Raw genomic sequence first — 27,202 nt, 5'->3', positions numbered from 1 at the left:
ACAAGACTGGCCCTGCTGCACATGTCCAAAACCTCCCTTGCACTGTCACCAGCAGAAGTGGGGATCCATGGCAAACTGAGTCAGGGAGCGCCTCAGACTGAATGAGACTTTATTTTCCCTCTGAGTTGGTTTTCAGCTGGACCTCTCCTCAGATCCTGTCTGACAGGTGGAGGCACAAGCATTAGCACTGGCAACATGTGGCTGGGAGTGAAGTCCCCTTCAGCAGTGGGACACACTGCAGTCTGAGTAAGCAGCAGCCTCTGATGCCGTTGCCATCGCAGGGTGATGCTGCCGTGAGCCATCTTGGGCTGTCTGTGCCTGAGCTGGGCATGTGCATATGACCATGTGCGTGACCACATCCATGTGTAGGTCCTTTCTCATAGACATAACAGAGCTGTCTTCACAGGCATAGAAACTGGTATACACATGATTTTTGTCCTGACTTGGCAAGGCTTCCCCATCTTGATGCCATTAGTGCATTTTTTCCTTGCAGTGGTCCAGCCCTGGAGACCACCCTGAGCTCTTTGTGGGATATGTTTGGCAGCTACAAGAGTTTGTACGCCAATTGGATTATATTTTATATATCAGCAGCCGTGCCTGGAACAGTGCCTGATCTTTTGGCTTCCTTTCGTGGTGACCTTCTCTTTCATTCAACTGTTGCATGCTCTGATGCCCGTCAGTTTGTCAGGTGCCAGGGAAGAAGCAGCAGGACAGAAATCCTCCAAGGATGTATTTGCCCTTTCCACATGAGTTCAGACACTACAAGGAGGTTCATGAGGAGCAGCTTACGAACAATTCAGCTCTTGTTGGATGATGTCCTCTGTGTCAAGCAGTGGGCCAGCAGGAGCTTCTAGGTTTGACAGCTTTGGCTTGTCTGAGTTAACAGCCATGCAGTCAACCCAGCTCTGGCCCATAAAAAACAATGAGAGCTCTTGTCATCCCTTGGAGATGATATATGTCATCTGGCTAGTGGTCCTGTGAAAGTTTGTGTGTTTGTAGAGATCCCGCCCTTGCTGTACATCAATTTGCGTGTGCTCTCTAGTACACTCTTACGCTGCTACGGGCCACCTCTTGACACAATATAGTGCTTAATATCAAACTCATATTCTACACCACATGGACCAAAAGATAGTGCCTACCTTTTCACAAACACAAGACACTGCTAGCATAAAACCATTCCCTGAAGATGCGAAAGATGCTAATCTTTCACGTGGGTCTGCAGACCGCTCAACATAACTTCATGGACCACATGTAGTGAGGAGTGAGACCCACATGTTCTCCTGGGACCCACAGGAATCTGACATGAGATGATCCAGCAGGCTTTACCCACTCCTGCATCTCCTCCTGCACTTTGTCTTGTGCATTGGGAACAACGTTCATTCTTTCCTCTGGATACATATTTTGCTTTCACCCTGGAGACACCTTAACAGGTAGAAGCTCATGATGAACCATGTTCACTGAAGGCTTGGGATGCTGCTCCATGTGCTGCTCCATGGTCCTGCTCACAGGTGCCACTGAGTCCGTGGGGAACTCAGAGCACGACAAGCATGGCACTGAGGAACATGGCTGGGTATGGCACATTTTACATGATGCAGAAAGAGTGCAAGATCTTGAAGTAGACATAAATTCTATATCAACTCAATTGGTGCTTTTACTGCCTATTTTGCTCTAAATGACAGCCAGGCCTAAAATATACAAGTTAATATATCATAGCAATAGAATTTCATGTTGTGTCATACCGTGAAGGACAAATGAAAGATCTAGTTCTGCAAAAATATTTAGTACCTTCAGAAGACTCTCAAACAGCCCTTGGTGGTTATTTATAGCAGGTGCACATGGCTCTGGGGTGCTCTGAGGTCCAGGGTCTGCTGTAGCAGAAGGATGCACAATCTGGAGCAAGCTGTATTTGCTCATGGCTAGTAAACAACAGAGTTTATTGTAGGTCTTCTTCCACTGCTGTTTGCTACTCACTTTTAAATATTACTCACTTTCACTGCCAGAAAAGTACGCAATTACTACTAACAATCAGAATAAATTACATTCCTAAAGTAATTTCCACTGAAATAGAGACCCCTCCAGGGTGAATCATTCCAGCTTGGCCCTGCATATCTATGCTAGGGTGCAAGGAGGGACAAAATAAAGACTATATTGAAGATTAGGAACTTGAAAGAATTATCATGAGTGTTTCCAGTAACATGCTTCTTTTCTTCTTTTTCAGTTGAATGTTCCCTTTGTTATCACCTTTTCCATCTGTAAAATACTTGGGCAAACGTTTAACTTCAAGCAGTTAATCATGTGCTTATGTGCTTTAGTCAGTTGGGAGCCTGATTATTAACTACCTGCTTCATATCACGAAGGACGGTGGTGCATGATAGTAAGCATTTGCTAACCTCACCTTTAGGCTCTGTGAGCTTACTCCAAACATTAGACCAACTGGACTTGTTCAAGAGCATTACAGTTGCTATTTCCCCTGGGAACGCATCATGCTGTCATAGCATCAGTCTCAGCCTATGTACACCTCATTCTTGAGACGGCAATTTTCTGTGTCCTCTGCAGAAAGCGGACTCTGAATCAGAGTCTTCTTGTGATACCACTCTGCAGCAGCAGCTCTGAAGAGAGCAGTCTCAAAGTCGTACCCTCCATGGCATTCAAAGCAAGGGGTAGGAAGAATATTTTGTCAGCACATTAGTTTCTCTCTAGTTGTCCATGCAGTTGCACTGCATCAACCTAAAGGTGCTTTCCTGCCTTTTAATACATACCTCATTCAGCTGACTACAGTTGAAAGTGAATTAGGTCTGGCAGAACACAAGCCTTGCTTTCTACTGCAATCCTCTAAGAAAAGTTCTCCTGGGACTGCAGGTTCATGGTGGGAGTGGAGGGAAAGCTGCAGAGCTGGGAACAGAGCCACTTTTGCAGGGAGAAAATACTCATGTAGTGCCATCTGCCCTGTAAATGTTTTTTGGCAGTGTAAACATACATACCATGTCTTCAACATGTAGCACGCCCCATATAGAGAAAGTTAACATCCCTTGCTAAATCACATCCCTTTTCCCCTGGATTTCACTCTACTTGGATAGATTCTTACAGAAATGCCAAGTGCTAGATTCTCCAACTGCCTTTAGTCCCTGTCATTTTTGACAGGCCTGAGTTGGTGTGCTAACAGGAATGCGTGTTTAATGCTTTGTTCATGATTGTGCAATGAGGATGGAAAAGCTGTAGCGACTGTTCCATGATGCAGACGCTATAAATAGTGTATGGAAAAGGCTGCTCTCTAATGGATTATGTTCTAATCAATAACAACAAGCTGACTCCAATTATATTTTATTGTCTCTCAGAAAAGTATTCACATTGCAGAACTGCTGTGAGTCACAGCAGTGGTTTAGTTAGGAGTCAGATTCAATTAGCAATATTTCAGTCTAACGGCTATTGTTTTCTGCACTCAGGCACTGTACCATTCACTGGTCTTGCTGCAGTTAATATGTAATTCCCTCATTGAACTCGCACTAGTTACATATATGGCTGTCTTCACAAGAGTACTCTCTAAGGTCATATGAATGAAAAGATTCATATCCTAGGTGGATGTTAACCTCAACAAACATAAGAATTCTTTGTATGGGAAAGTCTAGAGACCCCAAGTGCATATGATCCTTCAAGTTCTTTTAACCTAAGTAAATAAGAGAGAGAGGAAGATGACAGGTCAAAGTGATTTGCCCAGAGTTGCACAGCAGATGAGTGGCAGAGAGAGGAAAAAACCTCAAGTTTCCTAACCCCTGCATTGTTAGGTCTGACTGCAGTCCTTGGGTACTATGTTTTATTTTCACAACGGTCTGAGTGATGTTACATTACCTTGTATCTATGGTAGACTAGCAGCTGGTACACAGAGGATTACTAGTGATACCCAGGTCTTAGGCGGTACATGGCAATTAACCAACCAGTCATGTGGCAGAGACCTCATATGTCTATATGAGCTTGAGGAAAACCTTCACAGAACATGATCAACCTGCAGACTTCAAATACTCAGAACACTAGTAAATAAAATCTAAATACCATGTACTAACACTTAATGATAACTGGACCTGGGAGAAACACATAGTTTCAACTTTCAGCATTTTCCCTCTTTAGAAATTATTAGAAACATTAAGAAAAGTGCATGTTTTAACTTTCTTTCCTAACAGATTTAAAAGCTTGGCTAATGTTTTAAAAAAGACCCCTTCAATTATATACTGCAGGATGGTAAGTACAATGTAATTATTATAATAGAATTATTATATTTTTATGTATGTTTTATTTATAATTTGCTATAATATATTATTATATAATTATTATAACTTCATACATTATGTTCCATAGCAGCATTTACATCCCTGGTTTCTCCAGAGCACTTAATTCTTTCTGACAACTGATGAGGATGACTTGTTGCGAGGTGGAAAGCAGGGAGGCAGAACACATTTGGTGTTCCAGGATACCATTCACATCTACATGGAGGTTGCCTACAGCAACTAACAGTATAAAGTTCTTTTTATTTCCCTAAAGTGGCAACACTGCTTGTGCTTTTTTGCCTTTTCAACTGCCAGACAAGGAGAGAAATATGGAGAGACAAATTGAGAGGCAGCAAGAGAAATAGGTAGCAGTCAAGACCAAAATATAAGCTAGACTCAGAGATAAACCAAACAGATTATTTGTCTCTTGGACCCACTTACCCTTTGGTGAGAGGAAACTCACTGCTGTCAGTGAGTTACAGATGTCAGAAGCCAGGATCTGAAAATATCCATTAGTACATTATTGGCAGGCTGGATCCCCAAATAGCTTTGCCTTTGAGAAAGAAGAGGTTGGCTTGCTCTCAGTCTGTACCTCTTGACTGTTGATATTGTGGACTGTGTCCTGGGCAGCTGCTAATGTCTGGAGCCTGATTTCCAGAGAAACTGTGCGTTATTGGGATGTACATTTTGCCAAAAGTTATTTTTCCTCCCCTTCCTTTGTAAAGTCTTGGTAGCACTCAGGTACTCAAAGCAAGCACAGGCACCAAGTTACACTTTTACTAGGGATGTCCAATGGTTATTCTGGCATAAAATGTGAATTCACATTACCAGATCACTACTTGCCCTGTGCTTTGGGGATCTAACATGCCACGTAAACATCAGATATGCTAAACTATCATGGCTGATTGGTGACACCCTCCTCCTTCTCCTCCACTGCTGGCAATGCTGTCCAGTTTCACAGGCAGTACTGAGGCCCATAGGGACAGAATGACCACAGCTATGTAAATAGCATCACCAGGGTAAATGTGTAAACACACATTTTTTTAACACCCATAAATGTGTAAACACACATGGTCCTGTGACCAGGAGGTGGTCACACCTGATACTTTCAATACCAGACAAAAGTTAGTACCTCTGCTATAACCTAGTCATTCAGAAATGAGTCATTGCTGATTTCTTGAACTTGGTGAGCCTATGAGTTCACGTGGAAGAAGATTTACCGCATTTTGAGGTAAAATGTCTTTTAAGATTTGTCTGCACAGTTATAAGAAATGAAGGCTGTAGGATGCCTCTTGTCATGATAAATTACACTAGAGTATTTGGAGATGCAGTAGTTACACTCATTTTGGTTATAACACTTCCAGCAACAGTTTCTGTCTGATTCTGCCTACAGTAGGAAGTTTCATCACAAGGATAAACAATTATTTTTGTCTCTCCATCTCATCCATTTAATGCTGTATGCTGTTCATGTCCACAAGTTCTGATCAATGTGTGTTTGTATGTCTGGCACGATGCAGTCCAAATCTCCCCTGGTGCTTCCAAAAGGTATTCAACTAGATTTGTGTTTCTCACATTAAAATGCATGTCTCTTAGTATTCTGATGTTTTTAAGCAATTACCCAGTGTATGATTACCCTCCTACTTTATTTTGTCTACCCTATTTTAGAGGGCATCTTTTTATGAACCCTAGCTTGTCAGAACTCTAAATACTCTCTGGTAATCTAAGAGAACGGTTCACTTACTGAAACAAAGTTATCCACTTAAACACTTCTTCAATGAAGCCAGGGATCAGAAGCACTAAGCAAGATCAAGGTCTAAGCAACAGGCTTCCATATACTTCATTTGCATGCTTTAATTGCCATCTTCTTTAAAGAAAGGGTTATATTTTACCAAACAAGAAAACTAGTGACTTTAATGAGACTGTACCACAAAAATTTCATAACAGTGTGTTTCAGAGCAGAGGCTAACCTACTTTGTACCTGTGCAGGCTGAACTTGTATCCCTGCTTTTGGCTTGAATTTAGGCTCCTTTCAACCATCACTTGCCTCATGTCAGGTGACTCTTCTAGGAAGAGCTAATTCCTAGGCAGGATCCAGGATCCACTCCTTTCTACCTGTGTTTTGCTACTACCAGAGGCAATGGGGCCATGGGATGCTTTGCACAGCAGGCAGGTGTGCCAGGGAGGCTGCGTGGTGTAGGGCTCACCTTGGGGAGCATCATCTGGCTGTCCCTGGCTGTCCCGAGGAGCTCCCACTGGCAAGTGGTGTCAGCAGGGTCAACTCAGCCCCATGGTTATTCTGGGGGCTGCTCCTGAGCAGCTGTGCAAGCCCAGCCAGTGAACTTCTTACGAGCAGGACTAACTTTTACATATATATTTCAAGCACAACTTTCAGCTAGATTTTTCCCTATATAGTTTTACTGTTTGTCTGACCCTGAGGAACTTCTAGTATTTCTACTAGTCATTGGCAAAACTCCCATGGACTTCAATGCAAGCTAAATTTGGCTGCAGAAAGAGACTTGTCATTTAGTCTGTGTGATGGTTTTTGGTCTCTCATTAGCATTTACTGCCCACTGCTATACAAAACAAAATGACAAGTTTCTAAAAGGAAAGATTTTTCTTTTGTATGTGTGTTGTCTAACCATATGAGTAACAAATAGATATGATAATTTCACTGTCTGCAACTGAAAGGCTGGGACTGCTTGAAAATTATCTTTCAGAGGCACCACGTGAACCTGCAGGGCTCATTACCTGGGATCCAGGTGCTAATTCCATGACTAAGTTGTGTTGAAGTGACTCAGAGACAACCACAAAGTGACATTCAGTGGTTTAGCATCTCTCAGGCTAGTGCGTGCCCCAGCTCCACTTCGTTGTGTGGATGTGCCCCAAGGCATCTGTAGTCCATGTTAGCAATTAGCGTCAGCATAGAGAACCACAAAAAAACCTCTGCCCAGTTTGCATCAGTGGTGAAAAGAGCTGATGTATGTCAGAATACAAAAAGAAGTGGATGAAGAACAGCATGAAATATGCTCTGTGTCATTTGATAACCCAGGGAGAGTTTCTTATCCAAAACACACTGTTTACTCCTGCCTATTTTGAGAGGCCAGAATGGTATTGGAGACAATTCCAAAGCATAGTTAGAGGCAAGGCAAAATTCCCCTTAAAGGATGCTTTAAAAGTCTGGGACCATTTTCTTAGACTAAATCAAAAAGTTTGAATAAAAAGAAACAGGACTAAAAGCATATAAAATGACCCAGACAGAGAAAGTGAATCAGGAAGTTGCATTCATTCTCTCTCTCATAAGAGCAAGGGGAGGAATGAAAGAAAAGCAGGTAAAAAATTGTACATTTTCACCATATGCACAGCTAACCTATGTTGCCATTAAAGCAGGCACCTCTTAAGGCAGAAACGCAAGTTATGTATGCTTACAGTTTAAAGCAGTTTCCAGAGTTGTAACAGTACAAGTAAGCAGGGCTCAAATCCCAGTCTTAGTTGGTGGGGATGTAGCTATAATGGTGGATGTGAGAGGTGTGGGTTCAATTTCTTTCTCTACCCTGTAATCTCAGTTTGGCCAGGGAGGGAGGAAAGATGTTGAAACTTGGTTTGGAAACCTGACTCCCATGAGAAGTCTCTGGAATGACACAGTTCAATGCCTTTAAAACATGGGTCTCTCTGTGCCTCTGCTCTCCAGCTACAAAGTGGGAACAAAGGCATTGCACTCCATCCAAAAACCATGAAAGGGCCAATCCATCTGTGTGCAAGATACATATTCCTGTGACCAAGAATAGAAGAAACATTATCTTCAGAACAAATTAGCTCGTGTTCCTACTTCTGTTTTTTTCTGTTGTTTGGTTGTGGGTGGTTTTTTTTTCTCCTTCCCCTAAAGTACACGATACTGCTAGCTGCTACAAGGTCTAGCTAGGCTTGTACTGCAGCATCAGTCCTACTCCTGGGGGAGGTTATTCTAATGCCAGAGGGTCAGGAGGGCAGAAGCAGTGCTTGGTGACTCTTGCCTGAGACTCAGCATTCCTCTCCTCTGCCTGTCTTTAAACTTCAGTGGCTGAACCTATATCCATACTTCTTCTCCAGCATGGACCTTCAGTAACAAAGCATCAGAAAGGGTAGCAAAAGTGACCTCATAGTGAGTCTAGGAACCAACTGTTGTCAACAATGAGTTGATCCTTTACTTTCATACACTGATACAGTGCTGAAACTACAAGTCCCAGCATGCAATACCATATCTTCATCAAAATGGAATATTGGTTGCCTAGCAATTAAAAATCTTGGTAACAAAATGTCTATACTTACGACTACATGAGCAAACATTATCTGATTTGGTATTGCTGCCCCCTGAAAACTGTGTTTTGAGGCATTTGTTAGAGCAAAATTCAGAAGTCAGCAGGTTCAGAACACCGAGAAGCTACTAGATTCACACCAGAGGAGAAAAAAAGGGGATGCAGCACTTTTTGATGGCATTCTGCAGTACATACTGGTATATAAATCACACAGCAAATATCAGAAGATGCAATTTGGCATTATGTCTGACCATGCTTGAATAATCAGGTCAGTCTTATTTGTTGCTGTTCCAATCTCTCCTACAAATACTAGCTTCCTTGTTTTATTCTGATTCATGCAGGCCCCACAACCATCTGTGATTTGGCAGCTTCTACTGAGTTAGAAAATGTCAGCAGGAGAGGGGAAGGGTGATTAAAGAGAAGGGAAGAGACAGAAACTTTTCCAGCCATCAGTTTGCCTGCCTTTTTGGCGTGCTTTGTGTGAGCTCTGCTGGCAATACCCACAACTTCTCTTTCATTAGAACATCTGATTGTGCTAACTGTGGCTGTCCAGCACTTGATTAAAGACGTGTTTTTAACTAAAAAGAGTGCAATTAAATGTGAGAGCTGTATGGATCCAAGACCATAATCAGTGGCAGGAGAATAAAGTATTGCAGATTTGGAACCTGCTGCATGGAATCTGTTAAATCATACTGACAGTCACAGACTAGTCCAGTTTTGAATCCAATATGCCTTATATGGTAAGTTGAGCAATATTTTAATAAATTTATCCACTGCCTTGATAATAAGAAGTTCTTTTGACAACGGTCTGCAAGACTGTCATCTGGCCTTCAGGATGCCCACATTTCAGTCCAGAACCAGGACTAACACTCAGCAAATTTTGCTGAAGTGTAATTGGGAGATATTTGTTAATTGAAGAAAAGAATTCCCTTCACATCTGCTCAGGTCCTTCTTTCATGGCTCCTTTCACTGATAGGAAATGTTATCTGAAAATTGATCTTAAACACACAGGGCATGATCCAAGATAGAAAAGGCTTCTAATGATTTCAGTGGATTTTGGATTTGTTACTATTCCTTCTGCACCGAAAGGGAGTTCCTGTTGTCTCTCTGCTATGTCTGCAGAGTGACTAACATAATCTAAACAGACCAGTCAGCCAAAGAAAGTATTATTATAACCGTTATTTTGCACAAGGGGAATGAAAGCCAAGGCCCACAGAACTATGCAAGTGCCTCACTCACTCCTGTAGAAATAAGCAAGCACTACATCTCTATTTGAGAATCTCACCCACTGGTTTGAGCATGATCAGCTAAGGCATGTCCTGGTAGATCAAAAAAACTGAGCACAGATCTCCAAAGTCCCAGTCCCATGATCCATCTTGCTGCTGTTTCTGTTCTTTGGATTAAGCCTCTACAGATGAGCAAGAACAGAAAACTAATAGTAAACATGGTTGTTAGACCAGAAATGTACGTACAAGGATAAACCTCTGTAGAACCATTTTGAAAAAAGACTCTTAAGAGAATTACTACAGAATTACTTAACCAATTGCTACATAGTTCACTGGCTAGAATAAGCCTGACAGAGTTATCAAATTACTTGAGATAGTGACCAATTCTCTAAAAAATTCTTTCCTTGCTAATTGATGAAAGTAACTAAGGACTGTACCCAACCAGTAAGTTACTCACTGTGAACTGAATCTAAACAGAACAAATGGTACCTCCTCAGTCTTCAGTAAGACCTCGGGTTAATATAATGTAGCTCTGAGATACTTAACAGGGTGATATTTCATGTTGGGGGTGGGGAAGAGAGAGGTCTAAGAGTTTGTGGTCCCACATGGAGAAAGAAGCAGGACACGAAGCTCAGAGAACAGGTCTGCCTTCTTGACTTTTCTGCACTCTAGCCAGAGACCTGCCCCTTACCCTTGGGTAGCCTGGTACAGATCACTAGGGACTGATTTCTACCTCCTACTTGTTCTGCCTTTGACTATAACAAATCAACATGTTGCCAGATGTATTGCAAGGTGTGTATGGGGACACCTTATATGTTGTTTCAGGCCAGGTTAATGCATTATCCGATTCAACCAACTCTACTAGGGCAGTGGTGACAGAAAGTCTTCTGTCACAAGGGCATGTAATGGCACAGTAACATTTTTGGACTGGAGCACTAGGGAAAGCTTGCTCAGGCTGCAGTGAACCATCACAGCAAGCACATCAATGCTGGCTCAGTAGCAGGTGCCCCCTCTCACCAGCTGCATCGCCTCCCTCTGTGGGAGGCACCCACTTTCCCAGGAAGAGCTGCTGGAATGAATCATACAAGTTCCTCACCCACTTCAATGCAAAATCAGCTAGGTTTTCCCTTCCCCAACATTAGGTGAGCTGACATCAATCTGAGCATTTGGCTTGTAAGGTGGTAGAGGTTCCACTCTTTCCCTGAGCAGTAAAGAAAGAGGATGGCGCATCTTACATTGCTACAGCCATTTCTGCCCTGATCTTCTGCTTCACTTCCTTCCTCTCACTTCCTCACAGAAAGTAAAGAGTTTCCTGCTATTTCTTTTTCTGCTTCATTTTTCTTCACTTCAAAAGTATGAATGTTAATGCTTGCTCCACTGGGTTGCAGAAAACACAGATAGAAGATAAACTTGTACCAGTGCGGTGCTTTAAGATTTAATATCTCATATCTAGCATGCTCTCACATGTAAGCTGCCTGTGGGGAGAAGAGTGGTCTTCCCAACCCCTAAATTTATGACTTAGCTGGATCATAGTCATTTATTCTCTCTCCAAACAAAGTGTAGTTATCAGAAGTTCCTCTTGTGTGATAGCATTAAAGAATTTTGCAGATCAAGACCTATCTGAAGTGATGGAGTTGGTTGAATGCCCTCTCCTCTTGATCCAACTGAAACCCAAAAGCTATGTGTGTAATGAAAACCAAATTCTCTGTGTCTCTGCCAAAGAAATAAGAAATTCAAGAATGGCATTTCCTTATTCCTGACCTGCTGCAGCTGACCTTTCCTGTAATACTCAATTAGTCAACGGTGGGTAATATCTTTGTCATGAAAAACAGTTTTAGTCAACAGTGACTAGCTGTCTATGCATAGCATTTCAGAAAGAGTAGAAGTGAAGCTGTTGGGTATTTTACCGTATTTAGGAAAATAAATGCTGTAAGATTCACCCTTCAACAATCTAAACTTCCTATGGGTGACCCTTCTTTCCTTCTGCCTTTCTTGTTCAGTAGTAAGCCTATGCAGCAAAGCTGGTATCTGCTTCCCTGTTTTACTAGAGATGTCCCAGGTGTAGCTGGAGCTTGGACTTTCTTCTGTGGGTTTTTGTAGTGGTTTTGTTGTTGTTCTTTCTCCTGTGGGTGTTGGGGTTCACGACTTTTACACAGTTGGTCTTACAGGCTAGAGTGGAGATCACCAGTGTGAAATATTAGCAGGAAAAATACTTATACATGCGTGTAAAACTTGAAGTTTCTCTCTGCAGTTATTCAAAATTTAAACTCTGTGGGAGGTACCAAGACTGGCAGATTAATTTGAGATTTGCTTTTGGGTTTTAGGGAGGTTCAAGCAGCAATTAGACTAAACCAAAGGTCTGAATTTGAAGACTCAGTTTCTCTCCAACTTTCAGTAAATTCTGGTCAGACACAGTTTACATTTGATCCCTGTGTGCCAAGTGAATGAACTGAATCCAATCATCCTGAATTTGGGAAATCTTCAATCTTATTCAAAGTCCTTTTACTACAGCCTGTCTTTCTCCAAATCAGAGGAAAATGTAGGTAGACAAAAATATGAATATACTCAAAGTGGCCTTGTAAAGACAGCTGCAAATGTATAATGTTTGAACAGAATAGCATGAGAAAGGATAAGGACTGCTTTAGCTGAAATGAATGTTAAATGACTTGGTTCAACTTCCTACCCTAAAATGTCTCAACATTTCCTTTCACTGGGATTTTGGTTGGGATCCCAAGTCCAGTGTAACGCCCCTGTTTGTTCCAGTTTAGTTAAGATTGATTGTAACTGTGTACAGGCCCCACTGTTGCTGTTTCCATACAGTGGAGTGACAGTGCAAAAGCAAGAAGGAAGCAGTAAAGAAATTGATCAGTGTATATATACATGTGATGTGTACATCTTTGCGTGTGTATAGACATAAAAGGAAAGCAGGCACTCTGAATTAATGAACTTTGATTTTCTCAAATGTTGCAGGTCACAGAGATGGTATCTCCAGCGTTACATCAGCCTGGTTCTGCCAGACATATTTAAATGTATACCTCCTGTGAAACACAGCAGTCTAGACCAAAAGACATATGGGCTGGCACTGGATGGCATCCTAGGAAAAACAGAATATCTAACACATAACTACTTATAGGAGGCTGCACAAGTAGCATAGTGCTACTTAAATCACCAGACTGCTGTTATCTTCATTTCTGAATGTTGCAAATTACTTTCATCATCCACTTTCCACTCACTACAACAGAAAGAAGTTGGTTTATTTCCCAGAGCCAAGCTTAAAGAGACAGTTTAGTCCTAAAAACCTTGGTGGGCTGACTGCAGATCACTTTGGCTGGAGATTTTTAAACAGTTTTAAATTCTTCTTGGCCCTTTGTACATCTAGTTCAGCTTTTGGCTAACTTCCAGTAGAGAATGAGGAATTCTTCACTTTCTGTCCAAACTGCTATGAAATTTTGCTGTAAAATGAATTAAAATTGCAGAAACCCATCCAAGAGGTGGTTGAGAGGGGGACAGACTCCTGCACAGAAGAGGCAAAAGCATTCTCCACACTACAATAGCAAAAAAAACACCCATTCAGCCCCAAACTGGCTGCATTAGTGCTTGTTACCGAAGGACCAGAAAAGGCATTTTTCTCTGGCTTTTCAGAGCTGGTCTGTGGAAACGGCATGTGTTTTGCAGGTCTGGAGGCCTGCGGAAGAGAAGCTGGAAAGTGAAGTGGCTTCCAGGCACCTATTTTTATCAGGCTTATTTCTCTTCTCCTTGGGTGGTTGAATCTTCATCCCTGATTGAAGGAGAGGGAGGGAGGGAGGGAGGGAGGGAGGGAGGGAGGGAGGGAGGGAAGGAAGGAAGGAAGGAAGGAAGGAAGGAAGGAAGGAAGGAAGGAAGGAAGGAAGGAAGGAAGGAGGGAAGGAAGGAAGGAAGGAAGGAAGGAAGGAAGGAAGGAAGGAAGGAAGGAAGGAAGGAAGGAAGGAAGGAAGGAAGGAAGGAAGGAAGGAAGGAAGGAAGGAGTAAAACTACACAGAGGAGAAATGGAAGGTCAGTTTCTCCACATGGACAATACTCTTTAATCTTCAGCTGTCAAAGTCTCATATACATGTACAGGGAGACCAGTACGAGTCATTTTGCAGTGCCTAAGCTAGAGGATTTTTCTGGCTATTTCTATTTCCACTTTCATTTTTTTTTTTTCCTTCCTCCTGCAGTACAAGAGGCAAAATCAGGATCAGAACTGTAAGGTAGGCTTACAATATTTGGAAGGAAAAGGTGACATGCATAAGCACATTTTTTCCATTAAAAGAATTGGTTGCATTTACTTATATGAAAATGGGCTTTCAGAAACTGCTGGATCCCATTAAATCACATGCTGTTTTTAATGTAAAGCATTTCATTACCATTCTTTGGGAGGAGTCTGTTTACATACAATATTAGATATCATTTTTCTGTGTGTACTATGTATCTGACTGTGGTACTCATATACACAGTAAATGGTGTCTTACAGCAAAAAGAGCTGCATTGGACGCTGTGGGACTTTCTGGAGAAAAAATTCCTAAGATGTGTCATATATATATATATATACACATATACACAGAGGAGATGTGACAGTGTACAAGTCAGCTTGTGAACATCTTACCTCCTTTCGTAGCCAGGTACTTCTCTGAGTAGACATTTTGGTTTCAGAAGAACTCCCTGTACAACTTTTTACCAGCAGTAGCTTGGGTAGCTCAACTGTTTTCTGGTGAATTTAGAAAAAAAATCCCAAACTCCCAAAACAATCAGAATATCTTTGTGGAAACTAGAAAGGTTCTGCAAAGAAACAAGCAGACCATATATACACATATATCTGTCTGCAGTGCAATTCCATCAATAACACCTTTAGCAACTCTACATCATATATGGTACCAGAATAGCTGACCTGCTGCAGATATTTTGTGATGTAAAAGTAAAACTCAGTATGATTTTCTGTGTCACCATGCCAACTGGCAGTGTCATGTTTGCAGAGTTCACACATGAGTGCAATTTTCTTTCATTAAAGTCCTTTTCTGCTGTGAATATGATTTAGAAATTCTTTTAGCTGCAGTAAACTACTTCAGGGAAATTTGAGGGGCACTGGCAGAAGACTATGCATGCACATCTGCATACCTCCAGTTGGAGGGGCAATCAAAACCAGACTCTTTAGCATTAAGATCCCGGTGACACATTAGCAAATTAGTAGAAGTCTATACATCCACTGAGACCGAATATTAAAGAACCTCTGGCTTTACTGGAGTGACTAGTAAAGGGATTTTAGCTCACCCATTAATATCATCCAGTACAGCTTGCTTACCTGTATTACATGCCTTGGACATATCTGTGCAGTGCCTGCTCTCTTCCCCCTATTCATTTTGGGATCACATCTACTCTGTAGTAAAGGGAAACATTATCTCATGCAATAAGAGCAGTATATTTTGGGCTCACACATTACATAATCTGATTTAAAAGTGTAAGGTGTATGGACTTTCCCCTACAGTGTCATTTTTCAGTGAATCCTGGCCATACTGACACAAACATGCACCACTAGAAGAAATCAAACTCTGGACCCTTAAACAGAAACATTACAGACTGTGGTTACCAGAGAAAAGGCATAAACAAGCAGCCCCTGTATAGTACTAGGAAAACTGTAAGAATTAACACTAATTGGTATATTGCACTCACTTTTTTTTTTTCCTTCATTTTTCTTTCGCTTCAAAAGTAGTAAGGGATTTAACACTACCTGAAATTGATCTGATCCAAATTCAGATGCCCCATCCTAGCACAGTTTCTACTTCTCCTTTGTTCCCCAGCTGTCCCTAGAGAAGTGCATCCCTCTGCAAAGGACCATAAGACTGTAATTTTGTCACAGTATGGTAAAAAACATTCTGTACTGAGGACTGAAATTGCTTGTACTCTAGTCACACTGCTGGGCATGACCAGTGGAGTTGAGGTATGGTCTGGCTCTTGTTGTACTCAAGCACAAGGCTGGTTCACATTTATCTTCCAGGAATCTCCCCATTTCAGCAGCATGACAGTGTGCCCTCATGCAGTGCTGGGAATCCAGCATGGGTAGAAGACAAAAGATGTTGTGCATTCCATAATGTTCATGCTGTGAACACCATTATGCATCGCCTGGCAAAAGTGACTGCTGCTATAGAAAGAATTAACAACCGAAACTTAAGCATTCTTCAGTAACCACCATACCATCAAATATGGGAAGAGGAAGGACTAGTGTTAATCTGACATTACTAACATCAGCCTTTCAGTATCTCTTGCTGTTATGGGCTCACAGAGCAGGAAAAGCATACGTACAAAGATGATGATTGAAAAAAGAGAGTACATCACTGGGTTTCAGGTGGTATGAAGCAGGCAGCACAGAGGGATCTTCCATTAGAAGCAAAGAACTAGCCACAACATTTACTACAAGTGTTGCACCCTCCTCTTTGATTCTTCTGTATTCTTTCTGATTTTTATTTGCACACTTTCGCTTTGATCATGTTGAGGGTTCGATCTCTCACCCCATTGAAATTCTGATACAATTCTTATTAATTAGAGTAGCATAGTTAGCAAGGCACCCTTAGGTATGAGCTCCCATAACCACACAGCAACTGGATCAACTGCACACATCAGAAACATGTCTCTGCTGGTGCAAGTACTTTGCAAAACAGAAGAGCTATGAGGGTGAGGGGTAGAAGCAAACCTCAAAAGCAGATTAATCGTCATTTCAAAAAAACAAGAGCACAAGTTTTGTATAATGTATGCCACTAATGGTTGATGAAGAAAGTGCATTTTCAGTGATGCAAAACAATAGATCAAGATCTAATATATTTGTGAATGGCAATAGTAATATCAGCACTTTTTAGACTAGGCTGTCCAAAAAATATTTTGACTGCAGTACAGATAGAAAGTCCTATGGTATGGCATATACATATAGACCAATGGCAATAAACCACATAAAAATATACATCCACTGGAAATCGAGGAGGGGTGAAAAGGCCAGAGGCAACAAGGGGCTTTGATTTAGTGCATTTAGAGAAAACACATTCTGCCTTCCAGTTTAAAGAGCATGTACACAACCAAAGACACCATTACAAATTAGTCCAACAGAGAATATCAGCAGTATAATGGCTAGAGTTGTATATTACAGATCTCAAAGCCAAAGAAATTCTTTGCATAGCAGCACTGTCAGAATTGCATAAGTTCTTGCATGCTAGGAAATTTAGGCTTGGTCCAGAAATAACAAAACTCTAAGGCAAATGGCCTGCCTGCTGGGTTGCTGTAGATCTTTGTTAAAATGATGTTGAAGCCATTTGGGTACAAAATCTCAGTTTACAGAAACAATTGTTTAAATAGATGACTGGAGAAATAAATTAGTGCTCTGGAAAATTACATTACACTGATTGCCAATTCTTTGCTATATATAACAGCTAACTCCCTTACAGTATGTGTAACAGTGAAAGATAACCGCATTTTGCTGGAGAACAAGCAAAGTTCATCCATCCAGCAACATTTTAAAGATACATAAGAAGTCTATCCCTAACACTGGAAAGAAAAAACATTTAGTGGAAATGTACTCTGAGTTTGAGGAATGATATCCAGAGGTTTCAAAGGAAATTTTTTTCCTCTACTCTTCCTACCTCTAGCAGAGTCTTGGAGTCAGGTCACTTTTCTAGCCTTCAGGTGGCCTGTTATGTTGCATATGTAGATAAGGTCTGACTGACTCCTCTGTGTGTTTCTACCCTGCCACGCTCCTCTAAAAGAATCGCAGGGAAAGATTATGGCTCCATCTCCCAGCTTGGAGAGAGGGAGAATGATGCTTTTCTGTCAACTAAGTACAAGCCAGATGATTCCTAGTGACATCCCCATTTCAATGGGCAGCTGACTCTGTGCAGGGAGTTTTGCATTTATTTCAGTACTAAAGCCCACAAACATGCAATAAAGAGAGTCTTAGGATTGTTCAGACCACAGGTAAGACAAACCTATATCTGCATTAAAACTTTAGACAGCATATGAAGGAATAATATTAAAAACCTATTTTAAAAACAGGCTTACAAAACTCACCACTTCCATAGGTGACACTAGGGTTAATAGAAAGGTCAAGTTATACTCAGATCATCTGTGGTTCTTGCACGAGTTTGTGTGTGTGTGTATAGAGAGTCCCTTGCTTCAGAGCTCCCAAGATAACTATATTTCTTTGTCAGAGGTAACATGGGGGAACCTGAAAGTCCAAAGGAGCTCTTTCCCCTATAGCAAATAAGTGCAATAAAGCCATTACTTTCAGTAATCACAGTTCTGGGAACTAAAAAATTCACCACAGTGCACTGGCCCTGTTACGGGTTCAGTTGAAGAGAATATTTAAAGTGTCAGTGGCAATTTTCTAAAATGGGTATGCCCAACTAGCCACCTGCAGACCAAAATCATCAGTTTTGATAATTTTGGGCATCAGAACCGATGTCTGTAATTAGACGGACACAGAAAATCTTGACAAAATGGACTTGTCCTTGACCTATTAGTTTATTTCAAAAACCTTCTGTTCATTAAACTTACATACATCAGGGAATGTTGTAGATATTTGATCCTTTCTCTGGTATTCAACGATGTGATATATGTCAAAGGCGATCAAAGAAACTGAAGGGAACTAAAGAAACACCTTCACTGACTGATCAAAAGAAATGCTTTCGTAGTTACATACTTCAAACAAAAGTGCACCACCATTTTTCAGAACAAAACTGCTTAACTTTACCATGAAGGTAATTTAAAGTAAAATTTTGTTACAGTCAACACTGACTGAAATTAAGAACCATATTTTTTTACAATTCTCTCATATTACCCTTTCCTCAGCCTTAGGCAATTAAAGTTGCTCAGCTACGTAGGCATTTAAAAGGTCAATCTGCAAGGCATTTTGGTTTGCTAATTTCCACAGTTAGCTAGAATCTTAATCCATGGTCCAAATTCACTATGAATCATCTCTAATTTTTCTAGTTCTAAGGAAGTTAATGGAGTGCAATCCCTAAATTATGGCAAACAGGCAAATTGATAGTACTCTTGATTTTTTACTTGAGCACACAGATTTTTCTTCAAGATTTTCTGTCCTTGTATATTTTCCAGTAATAACTTTGAGATAATGTCTGAGTAAATTTTAATGACTTGTTGATCCGTTTTAAGCCTTCATGTATTGTTGTGGGATTTTCCCACCACTCACACCTAGAAAGGACCAGAAGTCTAGATTGGGCAAATAACTCTGAGCATGTTTTTGCCATGCAGGCAGCCACAATGGCATGATAAGGTGAGATTTATGGCTTTAATGCCTGCTTGCTCCAACACTGGCATGCCTGAACAGTTACTGATACTACCATACAGGCTATATTGCTCAGAACATATGGCGGAGGAAAGAAGAATAAGGCCCTGAAAGGAAGGAAAAAGGTGTGGATTCTCAACATGACTGGAGTAGGACAATAGATCACTATCAAATTAAGCACAATTAATTTTCCCTATATTGCCACATATACAATTCACCAGGACAAAAGCCTACACTCTCTCTGAAATCCTTTTTACATTTACATAAGAAGATGTGCACATTAATGGATCCTGGGATGATTTTTGAAATTCCTTTGAACACACTATGTTTTCCAGGAGAAGAAGAAATGTTGTAAGACAATATCAGGCTGATGTTGAAGAAGTGCCTCTTTACTCCTTTTAACCTAGACATGCTGTTTAAAGGTAACATTTATCATCATTACCCCACTATGCATCCAGCAACGGCCTAGAGAAGCGTGGAAAAACTCCAGGATGAGGGACATTGTCTTTCTGAAAGTTCAGCAAGAGTCTGGGCAGCATCCATATTTCTTTCATGCTGTGGGAAGGAACAAGCCAGGCTCTGTGCAGGTCATTCAGATGGTCCATAATACCGAGTCAAGTGATGCCAAAAACACACTTCCAACACCATGTGTCTAGGATTTTGGGCACCATTGTGATCATACCTCGATGCAATATTTCCGTACTAGATGCAGCTGGTTGCCAGAGTGCAAGTAAACTTCATAACTGACTGCCACGAGTCAGTCCGGGAGCAGTAAATTAGCAAGTGGCTCAGGCACTCTAGTCTAGAAGAGTAAAAAAGGAGTGTGGCTGCAGCACTGGGAACAACGGTCTTTGTTCTCCTGCCTTGAGTGAAAGTAAACAAGTCCATTGTTATCTGACTTTGCCAAACCTCAAAGTATAATGCTAGAGGAAAAAATAAGTTTTACAGAATTGAGCGTATACAACCCTTTTCTTCCCTTCATAAATTGTGTGTTACACTAGTTGAAATTACCGAAGTGTTTACAGTATGCTATATATATAATGGCACATTTAAGCTTTTTAAAGGAATTAGAACATTTCAGGAATGTCTCTGGTGCTGAAAAAGGCTAATGTATTACAAATCATATAGTATTTTAATTCAGAAAAAATATGTTTGGGTATTTTGACCTAGCATCATAAGGGTTAGGAAACCAAACGAGGATGCCATGAAGCATGACTGATGAATCAGTTGAGCTAGTCTGCTTCAGATACATATTGTGCAAGGCATTATCGCTGCAATCAGTCACAAAAATGCATATTTAGTTTTTGTACATTAAATACTACACCTGTGAACCTATGTAAAAGATATACAAAATATAAATGTCATCAGGACTGTATATTTCAAACTTTTTAAAATAAACACAAATTATATATATATGTAGGCATATAGGTTGTAATTTCAATGTCAACACTAGCACAGTTTTTCTCTTCTAGACACAGACCTGTATACTTCCTAGTCCAACACATGCACCTACAAACACATGATCATGCATACAGCTTTACGTTCTGCTGTTTGCAGAAGAGTCAGAATATACAGCACTATACATTGTTTCAACTCAAAATTGATTGGCAAATTGGGGAAGATGCCATTCAAAAGAAATTCCTTGTGAGCTATTACCAAAAAAACAGAGAAAACCAGGGGTATAGTTATTTCATCTCAATAAAAACACTGAAGACCATGGTGATGATGACCTAAGATTCAAAACGCTTTGTCCAGCCTGTGGTGGGGGTCACTCTTGGACAAGATACAACAGTGTAGAACTGGCTGCTATAACACATACCAAACACAGTTATAATGAGGCGTAGAGCTTTCACAAAACCGTCCAACCCAGCTCTGGGTTCAGACTATGGAGGTCTCTGACCGAAAGGAGACAGAGCAGTTGTACGCCGTTCTTCTCACAGCAGGCGGTGCTGAAGGTGATCTGGATGCCCATCTGGAAGGTAAGCGTCGATTTGCTGGCCGAGCAGGCCGGGAAAAACCCTTCCCACTTGAACATTTAGCTGGCACAGATATCTAGAACACAAAGGCAATTCCTTGCTTTAACAAGTTATGGCTTTTGTGGAACGCAGCAGGAATGTAGGAAGACATTTGGGGTGACCTCAGAACAGGTGGTCTGACGCTATTAAAAGGAGCACAGTAATGCGCAGAATGCAAAAGAACAGCTATTTCTATGTATAGGGATTCTCACATCGGCTGTGGTTTAAAATATATGGAGGCAAGCGTCAGACACAAGGAAAGGTATAAAATGTTAATGCAAGCCCAAACTGACATTCACTTCTCATTGCTTTTCTTTTTTGGAAGTTTTTTTGTCAATGAACACGGTATACTGTTCTAAATGTAGAACTCAGTCTGGAGTATGGTCTACATACTTTTCAGGTATTTTTTGATAGATCCTATTTCAGTAGTCACATCTTGCTAAGAACTCTGTTTCCTTTAGGGCAATGTGAAGCTGTTTACACTTGGTAACATAATTCAGAATGGTTATGTATTAATGCAGTGTCATGTCTACATGCAGAGCCTTATACACACAGGAAAACCAACAGATTTTGGTCATAGGTACAGTGATATAAATTGGAAAGAATGAAAATAAACCAAATGGCTCATGTTATGTGTAGGGCTTTACATCTTTGTGATGTGAATGCTGCTGGACCTAAAATGGTACCCTCTAACCAGGCAATATTCTACGTTTAGTTTGTACAGATAGAGTGAGCCTATGGAGAAAAAAAATCTAGTTGGCTTAGTAAAGTTATTCTGGGCTTACATCCATGTAAACTTAGTCATTATCTAGTCACTATTTCTTCCTTACATATTCACTATGAAAATTTGTTTTCCTATCAAAAGTTCATTGGATGAAAAAGAAATCAGAAGCTTCATGTCTTTTTCTTTCTGTGCTGTGGTTAATATGTGTCTGCTAAGCATGATGTTGCATCACTGCAAGGCTGTCAGAAAGATGTGCAGAAGAAAATCTGCATGGTCGGATTCTCAGCTGTTTAAATCCACATAGCTCCACCGAAGTCTGCGAATTTGTGACAGTTTAAAGCACACCAGCTGACAGTCTGAACCCATTTAAGTTTCTCAGCTCCAAACACATTTGCCTTTCGTTTTCTGAGATGCTAAGGGGCATATCTCTTTGTGTTCATTGGTCAAGGAGCTCTTCAGGAAAAAAGATTTTTCCTTCTTTGTGGCCTTCTACAGAACCTGCAACTTACAGTGTATTTTCAAAACCATCTGTTTCTCTTTTCATTAAGAAAGAATGTTGGCAAAAGCAATATTTCTAAACTTCTGCAAATAAAATTCAGCCAAATATACATTAATTAGTCATGCCATACTCTTCTGTTTCTGTGAGCCTATGCTTGAATATATAGGAGAAGCGTGGAACCGAGACATGAGTAAGAGGGGGTCACTTTATTACTGGAAACTTTATGGAGCTACAATACCCCTTTTCATAGGCAGTTCCAAGGAAATCCTGAACCAAGCAGCACCTTGGATGCTGAAGAATGCTATCTAAGCTCTCTAGAATTTTGACATGACCAAGTGTGCTTAAGCCTTTTGGGAAGGCTTATGAAATAACTTGCTAGCCAAAGGAAGGAGGGAGGGAGTTAAAACCTGATTGCTGTTTTCACTAGTTTAATCCTTGAATAACTGCACTGCAGGTAAAATCTAGCTTTCCACAACAGCAACAGAGATCAGAATCTGGCACACATCTTCACTGGTCATTCTTACTTACATGCTTCTGCCCTCCCACAACTCTATTATCTTTGGAGGAAATGCTTCCAGATCCTGGCCTAAAGTGTCTATTTTTACATAATTATTTACAATATTGCGTTAGCCTGCCTCATTTTAGAATCTGAAGCTTGGTATGAAACTGAATTATTTTGTTCTTGACATTCTCATGAACCTTACCTCTGGTAACTTCTGTCTCTCTTTTCCTTGCTTGAGTTGCTGCCCAATATGCCTGGCTGAATTCCTTGGACATTCTTGCTTTCCTTGCTCAATCTGGAGCATTTCTAAATACTGACTCAATGTCTCACAACCCCCATCAGTGAATTCAGGATTTGCCTGTGTCCACTTCTCTTTGCAGCATTTTGCATTACACGGAGAAGTCACTGTTGATTTTTCATAGTTTTTCAAAAGCTTTTCAACAACACCATAGTTCGACCTTGAGTCAGCTGAACGCGGGCGACCGGATAAATTACTCGGTCTCCAGTCATGCTCGTGAAGCATGTGCCTATAACCACTAGTATTTGGAAGTCCATTTATTTGCTTTTGTTGTCCTGCTGTTCTGATAGCTTTGCTGGAGCTGCTAGTTTCTTGCTCCTTTGCTGCAGGGAATTTGGGATTTGAAACACAAGATGTATTTACAGTTTCTGTCCTGCTAATAGCTGAGTCACACAGTGGATCGCAGGGTTTGTGATCTTCTGACGCTGTTCGAAGCACCTGGTTTTCTTGTAAAGCATTGTTACGTTTATCTGTGTGAAATACAGTCCGGTTAAACTCATCGATCTTTGCTGCTAAAATTTCATTTCTTTGGGTCTTTCCTAAAGTATACCTAGAGTCTTCCAAAAGATCATTGTGCAGGGTAGCAGGGGCATAAAAGTCATTAGTGTAATAAGGGCTGCTGTGAGACTTGGGATTTTGTTTCTGGTGCATCTTGTTGCTTTGGGCCATATTTCCATCTGAACAACTCTTTTGGGATGACAGTGGGGAAGGTTCACGTCTACTGTCTTTTCCAAGTTTGCCCACATCATATGCCCACGTGTTGTGGCAGAAACTTGTTGGTACATTGCACTCATTTTTGGTTACAGGTGTTGCAGCAGCTACCGTCACAGGACCTTTCACAGCCTGCCCTTCATTTGCACAGGCTGCTGCAGTTTCATTCTGGTTTATAGGTGAAGGATTCATCAGTTTTCTTCCACTCCTACAGTCCTGAGCCTTGCAATTACTTTTGATGCCTGGATCTCTTATTGGTGCTTCAGAAAGCTGTACAACTGCAGAAAGTGAGTTTGTTAGGTGGCGAGAAGTGCTCCGTGGAGGAACTGGTGGAGCTTCTTTCTTTTGCCAAGGTCTGAAGTCTGTTTCATTGTCACCAGTAAGACCACTATAAGATATGTCCTTCAAAGCCTTGGTGGAGCTCATCAGATTCTTCCTATTATTATGTTCCTCTGTTTCAAAAGCAACTGAAGTCTGTGATTCATTGCTGGACACATGGTTCATCTCAGGCAGAATAACTGTGCTTTGGGTTTCCTCAAATTCCCCCAGGAAAGGAAGTGACTTCATTCTGGAAATAAAAGGAGAAGTGTTTTAGGGATGAGCAATAAGGGTATTCCCCCAGGGGACCTCAGCATGGATTCATTCTCCCCCTGAGCAGGTGTTTTAACACTGGCTGCTTAAAAAGATTTGGGAGCAGTTTTGCTGCAGCTGGTACACCCAACATATTTGAAACATACATGAAGAATTTGAAGAAAGCTCAACAAAGGGAATCTTGTATTCCTTTCCCTTGCCACTAAAATGCTTTTTCTGAGTTTTTGTAGATGATTGTTTGTTTTCTTACCTGTCCTACAGTAAGGAGAGTGGGATCTTGTGAGTTCTAATGACTTCAGTGAGAGACTACCTGACTATGAACTGAATGAAGAAAGCTTTAGGACATAGTGCATCCCTTGTGTAGGCTTACATTACACATGACAGTACAAATGTGTCTTTTGAGATCTGTTCAAAAATCACTTTTCTCAGCCAGGATTCAGAAATTGTGCTGCAGCTATGAATCTATTTGCTTTAAAGATACAAACACTAACCCAGCTGATAAATTTGATAATAATCAATTAGTGACAGATAGCCAACTGACTGAAGTCCCTCTGCTCTTTGGGAGCATCTGAGAAGAGCTTGCCATGATGCAGACTTTCACGGGTTCTCATCACAGCTGAGACATAGTCTTTCTCAAGCTCTTTCATGGTGTGCACAGACACACCTCTGGTTCAGTCTTGCCTTCCGAGAATTTCTGCACAACTCAAGAGGAAGACTAGTGTTTAGCTTGCTAAAGGAGAGACAATGAACATAGAATTCTTAACAGATGGTGGAATGTTCATTTGACATACTTTACAGGGTCTGGCTTACCATCTTTCCATTAGTACCAAAGTATGGTTGTTTTTCCTTCTCTTGCCTTCTTTGTACTCTTGGATTGTCAGTCCCTGACACATCCCCCACACTTAAGGCTAGATCTGGGCTTGATATAAGAAACCTCACAGCCTAACAAATCCATACAGTGTTGTACAGAACTGCATGGAAATGGGACCAGGGCAGGCAGAAATATCTGTTCACTTTCCAAATCCTCTCTACAGCCATTAGAAACAAGTACAATTTCATCTTGTATAAACACTAATTTAATTTTGTAAGTTCTATAGATAAACTCCATTTTGCTAGTAAAATGTGCCCTTGTATCATATTTTAGTATATTTCATTTGAATGTTTTGTGCTGAACACCAAAACACTAGGAGGATAGGAACTGCCCAACTACTAATAAATTCAACAACAAATCCCCTTTCAAAGTGAACAGGAGCACAATCTCATTATTCATTTTCTTCCTCTAATATAGAAGAGTCCAAATATGTTTTTACCTTCTGTGGTTGGACTTCTTTCGAATTTCCTCTTGATAACTGCATAATTCTTCACTGACTCTGGCAAGTTCTTTAAGAGCCTTTATAAATATAAAAAGAGTCCTTAAATATAAGCCTTTTAAATGTTATCTCCAGAATTATTTTGAAACGTGTGGTGATTTGCATTTAAGACGCAAGGCAGAGGACAGCAGCACAAGGAAAGACACAAAAATTCCCCAGGTTGTGAAGGGAGGTAAAGAGCATACTGTTAACACACTTAAACAGTGAGAAAACATGCATCAATGGCAAGCTGAGGAGGAAGTAGAGACAGTGCCTTGCCGGAAAGCTAAAATCAGGGAGATCAGTTCTTTAGGTTAACCTGGCAGGCCAAAGCCCTTGGTATTTTCCTTACCCTTGTAACTGAAACATGCTCATACTTTACTTACTACATTGAGATCACCAATATAATTCTTGGCATTTTTCTTGGAAGTTCTGATGCTGAGGCTGTCTTCAGGTTCCTCACAGTTCTCAAAGGCCAGATTGTCCATTAACAGAGTATTGTTTCTGCTCTTGGCTCTGGTTTCTTTACATTCGTGTCCTGTTTTACTGAGCAAACTCCCTTTTTCCATCCTGACATTTGCCACATTGTGTTGATAGTTCAGCTCCACTGTGTCACTCTCTTCCGAAGTAGGGGAATGCATGGACAGCTGCAGCATCTTGCTCTGAATGGCCTTATTATCATGAGCATTCATATTGCCCTCCCTTCTAAGTTTTACCTCCTGGTAAAGCTGAAAAAACAATAAACCCATCTATTAAATCATGGTAATGTGATGAACATCATGGTAAAAGAACATATTCGTCTTCTGTTTTGAATGATGCTTCACTCAGTAGCACCAAGTAGAAAGAATTTATACATGTGTTAGTAGAAAAGTGTTGAGTCACACGGTGTGATAGTTCACAGACAGTTATTGTCACAGGATGAGGAAAGAGCTCATTCACAAACTCTTTGCCATAGTTTTAATGTATGGCTTCCATCCATAGGATGGGATCAGAAGAGATCTCATGAGGTCAATGGCCCTGCCTTGAGCCAGAAGCTGTATGGTTGTCTTTCAAGTAATATCAGCACACTGTGTGGTGGACACAGCCCTGATCTGATGGATGGGGAATGTGAGGGAATGTGAAGGAAGGAGAGGGCTCTAGCTATGTTACAGCCTGGTAAAGTATATTAGTTTAAGGAAGGGAAGCGGATTCTCATCACATATAGCACCATCTGCACTACAGCAGTCTATTCTTGTTTCCAGGCAAGTGGAATTCTTCCCTATGACTGCAGTGATAAATCAGTACTGCAGAATGGTATTATTTGGCAATGTGTGGTCACTCTCTTATCTTCTTTCACGCTATCCGCTGAGATCCAGTGGCTTCATTAGTAAATGAAAAGGTGTTAATTCCAGTCACCCAGCACATTCAAAGTAGAGAACTGTGACAAATTATAGAT

The 27,202-nt window shown here is 40.9% G+C and overlaps 1 protein-coding gene across 1 annotated transcript in view; it reads right to left on the bottom strand.

The window, feature by feature from the left end:
• The window catches only part of KIAA0408 (KIAA0408 ortholog), a 63,995-nt gene that overhangs the window by 33,997 nt on the left and 2,796 nt on the right, over nucleotides 1-27,202 (bottom strand). The window contains exons 2-5 of the mRNA XM_074820547.1: nucleotides 26,154-26,495; nucleotides 25,729-25,808; nucleotides 23,021-24,395; nucleotides 20,979-21,130 (exon numbers count right to left, since the gene is read on the bottom strand). Coding sequence (XP_074676648.1) covers nucleotides 20,979-21,130; nucleotides 23,021-24,395; nucleotides 25,729-25,808; nucleotides 26,154-26,495 — 1,949 coding nt within the window. The remainder of the gene's footprint in view (nucleotides 1-20,978; nucleotides 21,131-23,020; nucleotides 24,396-25,728; nucleotides 25,809-26,153; nucleotides 26,496-27,202) is intronic.

Source organism: Strix aluco, chromosome 3 (assembly GCF_031877795.1).
Source record: "Strix aluco isolate bStrAlu1 chromosome 3, bStrAlu1.hap1, whole genome shotgun sequence".
NCBI lineage: Eukaryota > Metazoa > Chordata > Aves > Strigiformes > Strigidae > Strix > Strix aluco.
Note: the sequence above shows the minus strand (reverse complement) of the source record. Positions and strands in the feature narration are given on the sequence as shown.